Source organism: Gobio gobio (genome assembly GCF_949357685.1).
Source record: "Gobio gobio genome assembly, chromosome: 4".
Taxonomy (NCBI): Eukaryota; Metazoa; Chordata; class Actinopteri; order Cypriniformes; family Gobionidae; genus Gobio; species Gobio gobio.
The window spans coordinates 39,402,800-39,412,345 of NC_137100.1; the positions used below are offsets into that span (position 1 = coordinate 39,402,800).

The following is a 9,546-nucleotide window of genomic DNA, read 5'->3' on the forward strand; positions in this document are numbered from 1 at the left end:
CTTAAAATAAAAGTTAAGGTTTTTTCACCCAAAACACTGGCTTTGTATACTGCATGCAGCATTCTTGAGGACAGGCAAAGCCCCTGACTGTGTTCAAAATGCAGTAAAGCCAGAGCCCAGTGGGCAAAGAGGAAGGACGGTGGTTGTGCAACAGGCCAGTGGTTGTTTAACGCTGCAATAACTTTGAAAGGCCTTGGCTCTGCAGGGCTTATGGTTCAATAACAGGAATTTTTAGGAACAGTCACGTAGACTCTGAACTGACCTCAGCAGTTATTGCTTGTGTAAACTTTGCAGTATGAAAGTGAAAAGATGGTGGTCACTGAAATTCTTGTAAATAATGGCTGCATGCGCTACAGACTGGAAGTCCATTTAAGGATAGTAAAGGCCTAGTTACACCAAGAACATATCTATAATAACTATATTAATGTCCACACCAACGGATGAGATTGTCCTGTTTATTTTTTAAGCAGTTTTAATGTCTGCCGGTTTAAATTCTGAAACTCTTTTAAAGCAGGGTGGATTATGATTGACTGTTTAAGTTTTCATAGTTCATCAGCTGGAAAAAAAATTCTGAAAGTGATTCCAACGATACAGTTTCCCCATGCCGTTATCATTATAGTTCTGGTGTGGACTCTGCTATTCTTTTATATTTAGAATTATTTTTAGAACTATATCATTATCGTTATTGTCCTTGGTGTGAACGGGCCTTAAGGCCTGTTGTTTCAAATATATAAATATGATGAGAATATGCAGTCCTGATCGTGGAGGGAAGGGAAGAAAATAACGGTAACACTTTACAATAAGGTTCATTAGTTAAAATGAGTTAACTACATTAGTTAACATGAACTAATAATGAACTGCACTTATAAAGCATTTATTTATCTTTGTTAATGTTAATTTCAACATTTAATGCATTATTAAAATCTTACTAACATTAGTTAATGCATTGTGAACTAACATGATCAAACCATGAACAGCTGTATTTTTATTAACTAACGTTAACAAAGATTAGTATTTTTGCAACCGCTACATAAAATTTGTTCGCGCGTTTATCGAAAACGATTTGACGAATCAACTTACATTCCATAACTTTTTGTCAAAATGTTCTGAAGATGATCTGGTTAAATTTTTGTGAAAATTGGAGCAACGGTCTAGGAGGAGTTCGTAAAAGTAGGTTCATTAAAAATGGCGGGAACATTTTCATGACGGAAAATGACATCATAGGGTGCAATCGAATTGTCTTGAACCAAGGAATCAGAGGAAGAAATGGTAATTTTGTTTCTAGCCCTTATGGTTCAAAAGTTATTTGCATAAACATGAGTGCAACTTTAGACAGGTGGTGGCGCTAGAGGGATTGATTTATAGACTCAAAATTTGCTATAGTGACTTTCCCGCAAGCGGTTCTATGGGCTGCCATAGACTCCCATGGCGGAAGAAGTAGAAGAAGAAGGAAGAAGAATAATAAGAACGCTAACGATTTCAATGGGTGCCTTCGCACTTTCGGTGCTTGGACCCTAACTAATGCTGAACAGATGTGTTGTTCATGGTTAGTTCATGTTAACTAATGCATTAACTAATGTTAACTAATACAACCTTATTGTAAAGTGTTACCAAAATAACATTAAATAACCTTCATTTGAATGGTAATACAACAATACACGTGGCATTAATACATACCCTAGTGTCCAGTACAAAAATGACAGCCAAGGAATGTTGTGTTTTAAGAACAGAGCTATTAATTTTCAGTCATCAATAAAAGTCTGATTCTAAAGTGAAATGTGAGATGTGGAGATGCTATAAGTCCATCAAAGCAGCATTCCGCATCGCATTTGTAACCAGAAGTCTTGACCAGTCACAACTCCATATTTGACAGGGTTATGCGAATGAGGCTACTTCCATGAGTATCTGTATTGCCATGGAAACACAAGGCACCTGAGCGATGACATAGGCAAATGAACGCGTCGGTGCTTTAAGTGCCAACAGGTATGCTATGCTGTGAACAACTCGTCCCAGGAAGAAGACCAGAAAATGAAGTCGTGCTACTGCATACGAGGGGCCTGTCATGGCGTAGACGGCTCCGAGAAATAAAAAGGGGAAAATGTTCTCCATATCATTGCAATGTGCTCTGAAAAATAAACAAAAAACACACACAAACAGTGTAAAATTAATGTAGGTAAACTTGTTGAAAATTGTAATGTTAACAGCGTGTATTGGTGTAGAAGAGGAAGTATAAGGAGAACAGCTGAAACATGAATAAGACATGACTTTGGTAGAGGCAAACAAACGTTTTGTTGCCAATTATGAATGATGTAGTACAGCATAGCATGACCATGCTTGTTTAATCATTGCTCATCATGATTAAGTTCTTTTGCAGTTTTGACCACATCCCTCATTCCCACATTGTCATTTAAGCCTCTCTTTCATCTACTTCCAAGTAATGTAATTCTCTGAACACTGCATTTGAATGAATAGCGTTTGAGGCATTTTTAACGATCCAGACTGCGGAAATACATATGGAAAGCTGCTTTTCTCAGGAGCTGAGGAATGTACTCTCAACATCTGGCTTTGATCAGGACTGTAAACTGTCTGGCTCTGTCTAATGGCAGCATGCCTAGACAGTAAACGTTGTCAACGTCACACAATCTTGCAACATAAATTTACTTTCATTGCGAATCACTCACGCAGTGCGTCATGGCAGTGGCTGTCCCATGAACAGATCACAGCCAGTTGTAGTACTTCCTGTACCCGCTTTAAAGGGATTAATCACATGTTGACATTCATACCACCATTTCACATTATTTTCTCAGCACAGCTGTTACGTATAAGTGCTTGGTGATCGTTGTGAAATCCTGGATTACACAGCTTCTTCCTCATCTCTTTGCCCCAACAAGGACTTTCCATTACAAGTCATTTTCTGCTGGTATTTCATTTTAAATTTTGTTATTCATCATTGTCCTTCATTAGAAAATGTTCTATCTTTTATCCTACTATGAAATCTGATTGTACGCACCAGGTTCGAAGAGATTATTATAGTCAAGATGGCGCCGAGGACGGCCGCAACGTCGCAAGCTCTGCTGAAGCATTGTAGTTTTTTGTTTGTTCTGTTTATAGTTTTTGTGTTTTTTGTCTTGGATGTTGTCTGCCTTACTACGTACGACAGACAGACACTTTTGGACATTGGTTCGGCAATCGCACACCGAAAACCGGACTTTAAATTCATCAACGACGACACGCCGTTTACAAACACAGCAGCGGAACCCTTTGTCTGGGTGGCCCGGCCGCGGAGACGCGGCCGGAGAAGGGGCTGTAGAGCTGGCGTACTCGTCAGATTAAGACGCCGCGCAAACCGACCCCCGCTTCCCAGTATTTTACTGGCAAATGTTCAGTCTCTGGACAATAAACTCTGCGAGCTGAGAGCGCGGATCTCTTTCCAACGAGACACGAGGGACTGCTGCATTATCTGCCTTACAGAAACTTGGATGTCCGCTGAGATTCCAGACTCAGCCATCGAAACCACGGGGTTCTCCGTGCATCGGATGGACAGAGAAAAAGATCTCTCCGGGAAAAGCAAAGGCGGGGGTGTGTGTTTTATGATCAACCGATCCTGGTGTGATCAGAGGAACGTACACTCTATCAAGTCTTTCTGCTCTCCTGATCTGGAATTTCTCATGGTTCTGTGCCGACCATTCTGGCTACCGAGGGAATTCACCGCGGTCATCATCACAGCGGTGTATATTCCCCCACAAGCCGACACAGACCGGGCACTAAAGGAACTGTATAGGTCAGTGAGTGAGCAGGAAACCGCGCATCCTGAGGCTGCGTTTATTGTGACCGGGGACTTTAACAAAGCCAACTTCAAGCGCATCGCACCCAAATACCACCAACATGTTAGCATCAACACGCGAGGGAACCGTGTTTTAGACCACTGCTACTCCCCCTTCAAGGAGGGTTACAAGTCCCTCCCTCGCCCACCATTCGGCAAATCAGATCACGCGTCCATTCTACTTTTGCCCGCTTACAGGCAGAGACTGAAACAGGAAGCACCCGCCCTCAGAACCATCCAGTGCTGGTCAGACCAATCGGACTCTATGCTACAGGACTGTTTTGATCACGCGGACTGGGAGATGCTCCGGTCGGCCTCTGATGACGACATCGAGGTCTACGCTGATAGCGTAACGTGTTTCATCAGGAAGTGCGTAGATGACGTTGTTCCGACCAAAACAATTCGGCTGTACCCAAACCAGAAGCCGTGGATAAATGGGGATGTTCGCGCGGCACTCAATGCGCGGACCTTCACTTTTAACTCTGGTAATGCGGAGGAGCATAAACAAGCAAGTTATGCCCTCCGGAAAACAATCAAAGCAGCAAAACGCCAGTACAGGGACAAGATTGAAGGACAGTTCAACACCACCGACTCCAGAAGCATGTGGAGGGGAATTAACACCATCACAGACTATAAAGGGAACACAAACTCCACCGTGAACACCGCTGCCTCTCTCCCGGACGAGCTCAACACCTTTTATGCTCGCTTTGAGGGAAATAACACCGCCCTCACGGAGAGAGAGCTCGCGGCTGAAGATACAGAGGTTAGTGCACTCTCCGTATCTGAAGCGGATGTTACCCGATCCTTCCGGCGGGTGAACGTCCGAAAAGCTGCGGGTCCAGACGGGATTCCCGGCCGCGTCATCAGAGCGTGCGCGCGCCAACTGGCTGGAGTTTTCACGGACATTTTTAACCTGTCCCTCTCCCTGTCTGTGGTCCCCACATGCTTCAAAACGTCCACCATTGTTCCTGTACCTAAGCAGTCAAAAACACTCTGCTTAAACGACTGGCGTCCTGTTGCTCTGACCCCCATCATCAGCAAATGCTTTGAGAGACTAGTCAGAAACCACATCTGCTCTGTTCTCCCCCCCTCACTGGACCCACTGCAGTTTGCATACCGCAAAAACCGCTCCACTGATGATGCCATTTCATCAACAATTCACACTGCTCTCTCCCACCTGGAAAAGAGGAACACATATGTGAGAATGCTGTTTGTAGACTACAGCTCAGCATTCAACACCATTGTGCCCTCCATACTTGACATTAAACTCCGGGCTCTCGGCTTAAACAGCTTGTTATGCAGCTGGATCCTGGACTTCCTGTCAAACAGACGCCAGGTGGTCAGAATGGGCAGTAACATCTCCTCACCACTGACTCTCAACACTGGAGCCCCTCAGGGCTGTGTTCTCAGCCCACTCCTGTACTCTTTGTACACACATGACTGTGTGGCAACCCACAGCTCCAACACCATCATCAAGTTTGCTGACGATACGACGGTGGTAGGTCTCATCACTGACAATGATGAAACGGCCTACAGAGAGGAGGTGCACACTCTGACACGATGGTGTCAGGAGCACAACCTCTCCCTCAACGTCAGCAAGACCAAGGAGCTGGTGGTCGACTTCAGGAGGAATGAGAGAGAACACCGCCCCATCACCATCGATGGAGCACCGGTGGAGAGAGTCAGCAGCTTCAAGTTCCTCGGTGTCCACATCACAGAGGAACTCTCATGGTCCGTCCACTCCGAGGCCGTTGTGAAGAAGGCTCATCAGCGCCTTTTCTTCCTGCGACGGCTGAGGAGGTTTGGAATGAGCCGCCACATCCTCACACGGTTCTACACCTGCACCATAGAGAGCCTGCTGACTGGCTGCATCACCACCTGGTACGGCAACAGTACCGCCCGCAGCCGCAAAGCCCTGCAAAGGGTAGTGCGCACGGCCAGCTGCATCATCGGAGGTGAGCTTCCCTCCCTCCAGGACATTTATGTCAGGCGGTGTGTGAAGAGAGCTCAGAGGATCATCAGAGACTCTAGCCACCCGAACCATGGGCTGCTCTCACTGATGCCATCAGGCAGACGGTACCGCAGCATCAGATCACGCACCAGCCGACTCCAGAACAGCTTCTTCCCACAAACAATCAGACTCCTTAACTCTTGACCCATCAGGATCATAACACACACTGGACAGAATATCACTCAGCACAACCCACTGTAGATAAACACACATTATATACACATTTATTTATCATACAGCATCTATTGCACTTGGATTTCAATTTTTCAATCTGTGAATAATATTTTATACTGTACATTGTATATTATTATTACTATTATAGCGTAATGTATATTGTTTAGTGTATGTTTAGTGTATATTGTTTAAAGTATATGTATATTGTAAGTATGTGTATATTGTTTAAAGCTGTGAGAACTACACTCACATTGTGTAAATTATTTATTGTTTATTGTAGAGTTTACTGTGCTGTGAGTAATTGTGGGCGCATCAGTGTAATCTGATGCTGCTTTAAATGTTGTACATGTCATGTCATGACTACCATGTTGCTCGGAACTGCACCTAAGAATTTCACCTACTGTTGCACTTGTGCATATGTAGAGTGACAAATAAAGTGATTTGATTTGATTTGATTTTGATTGATTATAAAATAGCTGAAATACGCAAACCTGTGTCTACACATCTTTTCAATTCTATATTAATCTTGCTTTAAAGTTGCTTTAAAGCTAAATAATATTAATAATTATTATTTTAAATTGAATAAAATGTAATAATAATAGTAATGATGGTGATTTATTAATAATATAATTTTACCAAGTCTTTGAAATGTCTTGTATGTTTACTTGTATTTATTCTGTAGCTTTTTTCCCAATGATCAAGAATGTGCCTGTTTGTCATTAAAACCATTTTTGTTGACACATCAACACAAAGTTGTTGATCCAAACAAAAACTTTCAAACTATTAGTTCTATTTTAACACCTTCTCCGTGTTTCCTTTCACTTGTTAGCCACTGAGTTGTAGTGAAATACCTTTGTGAATGCATTGCAATTAAGGTCAAATATTGGTCTTGTCAGGACTTGCTGACAAGCCCTCCATATAGCACATTTTAGCAATCTGGCAATCACAAGCTGCCACTCACAGGTCCTCAAGATCACATATGAATCATCTGAATACCTTAAATTATCCACTTTCAGAAAACAAGTGCCAATTCCAGTGCCAATATTTTGAGTGGTTTCAGAGTAGCCTACTGAAATAACATCTTTATCATTTTCCTTTTGTGCAGATGTAGGTTAGAGTGGCCTGTAAAGGGCAGAACAGGCGAGTTTCCTGATGATAAATTAGAGAATAGCAAACCCTAAGAATCCTGCAGCTTAAAGTATAATGAACGTTTCCTAACAGGCAGCCAAGTCTGATAGTTTTTCCAATAAATTATCTCTTTTTCACATGCTCTCACACACACATAAGTATTGATAGATAGTCACTAGATTTGTGATGTTGATAACTGTGAAACACAACATAACAGTCTATACAAAATATCTATAGACATGCAAAGTTTTTACAGACAAGACATTTTTGAAAAACATTTTGAAAAATTCCCCAGTCAGAAAATGGAACCCATGTGAACAGAATAAATGAAAACTAATTTTTGAGGATTAATGGAAAACATGTAGACTACATGGGAAATATATATAAAAAAATAATGCATTACATTTATTCTTGATATTACATTCAATTAGGCCAACATATGTAAAGATGTTTCACTATCTAATGTTACAGTAATTCATAAATGGTGGCATGCATTAGGTGTAACATGGCAAAAACAACAACAAAAACAGTTGTTAACATTATCCACGTCTGTTGTCAATTAAGCATGGCTGATCACTCTAATTATTATCTCTAAACATAAAATCATAGATGTTACATTTAAATGAGCAGAATTGTGCTCCTACCTCCTACAGCGTTCCACGTATGGATCGATGCGGCAGAACTGCACACCTCCGTGTCTCTCGGCGTCCTCGGGATTAGCAAAAGCCTGTCAAAAACATTTAACATCGGTTTAACATCTGTCTAGGACGTCATTCCGGTAAAGTACATCTCTGACCAAATACCTTCATTTATTTAATGTTAAACCAAACAGTTTCAATAGGCTATGCCAACTATTTATATTCGACATAGTTCACTTTGGGTGCATCTCAACCAGCTCTATAGTTTAGTAGTCAGGGAAATGATCGGGGAGTCAGCCCATGATTTCCTAATCAGTGCCCAGGCTAGCTACTGAACTAGGGAGCTGATAGAGGCGCAACTTGCATTAGCTCGCTCGACATGACAAAGATCAATGCTTCCTTTACAGTGAACGCGGACTGCCTTGCATTGATTCTGTCGCGTCGCTAGCGGTGTGATTGCAAAAAAGTATTGAAAAGTATTTTGAAAAAATGTTCCACAGCTTACCTTTTTCCGAAGTCTCACTTGGCCCGTAATGATGGCAATGATGTACATCTTTAAGATTAATAGCGTGCTGTAGAAGATGAAGCACAACAATACATCGCTCCCGAGCATCTTGACTTCAACAGACTGTGTCTGTGTGTGTAGGCTACCGTATATGATATGATGGAGACGTATTAGGAGAAGTTTTTATATGCGAACCCTAGACCGTTTGGTCCAGCCTATTCCACAATCATCACTGCCTGGCAAGAAACTTTCACTGACGTGAAGACTTCCTGCGCGCTGACACAGATGTCCCATATGAGGATAGAGTGAGACAGGAACTGGACAAATTACATTCAATTTAACTAAAGAACTTTCACCACATTTCAATTGAATACCAATTTAAACCGTGGAAAGAATTAACCCTTGTGTTTACTGTTTTTATGTTTGGGCTACCAGAGTAGCCAGGGCCGGCTCTGTAAATCTGGGGGCCCTAAGCAGGATAATTTTGGGGCCCTGCCTTGCAGTGAATAATGGAGTATTGCACTGCAAACCAGCAACTGTATACAATCTAACACTTACATATTTCATCTGTATATCTTTTAACATGATTGCCTACAATTATTTTACTGCTTATTAAAGTACACTCACTGAAACAGTAAAAGTAAAGATTATAGATTTGCAAATTTAAGGTCAATTTGTTGTAAACAAATAAATATTAATAATTTAGCATTAACAATATATAGCTAACTTACAACATTAGCCATAGTGGTATGCGGCTCGCTATGCTCTACTGAAGCAGCAGTAGAGTCACCTCCTCCAGCTGTTGAGATTATAATATAATTAATAATAAATACAGTATGCAGAGTAGATAAAACACATTCATTTTAAATTAATATTAAAGTACAATTAGCCAACATAGTGAATTATGATTATAAAACTAAATTTTTTATTGGCAAGAGGAAAATTAGCTATGTTGAAGTTGCGCACAAAACTATTCAAAAGAAAGGCAGTGGGAAATATTTACTTGTGTCAGCCTCATGAAATGTTTCTCCACGACCACCAAAATATTTAAGAATGGCTCCTCCTGAGAAAGTGACATTTAGTTTTTTACAATTATGTTAAGGGTAAATTAAAAGAAATCCAATGTTAAATTATATTATTTAATTATTGGTTGATTAACTCTTACATACTGTTCATATTTTAAACCTTCACAGCATGGAGTGAGATATTTTTTACCTTTTATGATTACATACAGTAATACATTCACTGTAAAAAAAAAATCAGGTCC

The 9,546-nt window shown here is 41.2% G+C and overlaps 1 protein-coding gene across 1 annotated transcript; it reads right to left on the reverse strand.

The window, feature by feature from the left end:
- Positions 1–464: 464 nt before the first annotated feature.
- ptges (prostaglandin E synthase) lies at positions 465–8,513 on the reverse strand. The gene is made up of 3 exons (XM_079815767.1): positions 8,280–8,513; positions 7,781–7,863; positions 465–2,125 (listed from the first exon to the last, which is right to left on the reverse strand). Exons 1-3 carry the CDS (start codon positions 8,385–8,387, stop codon positions 1,876–1,878), a joined length of 441 nt encoding a protein of 146 aa, XP_079671893.1. The 5' UTR covers positions 8,388–8,513; the 3' UTR covers positions 465–1,875.
- Between the last annotated feature and the right edge of the window lie 1,033 nt (positions 8,514–9,546).

Excerpts from the sequence above, each read along its gene's own strand:
- ptges (XM_079815767.1), bottom strand. The coding sequence starts at position 8,387 with ATGCTCGGGAGCGATGTATTGTTGTGCTTCATCTTCTACAGCACGCTA. Across the intron at positions 7,864-8,279 it reads AAGTGAGACTTCGGAAAAAG|GCTTTTGCTAATCCCGAGGA; the intron begins GTAAGCTGTGGA and ends TGTTTTTGACAG. Across the intron at positions 2,126-7,780 it reads TACGTGGAACGCTGTAGGAG|AGCACATTGCAATGATATGG; the intron begins GTAGGAGCACAA and ends TTTATTTTTCAG.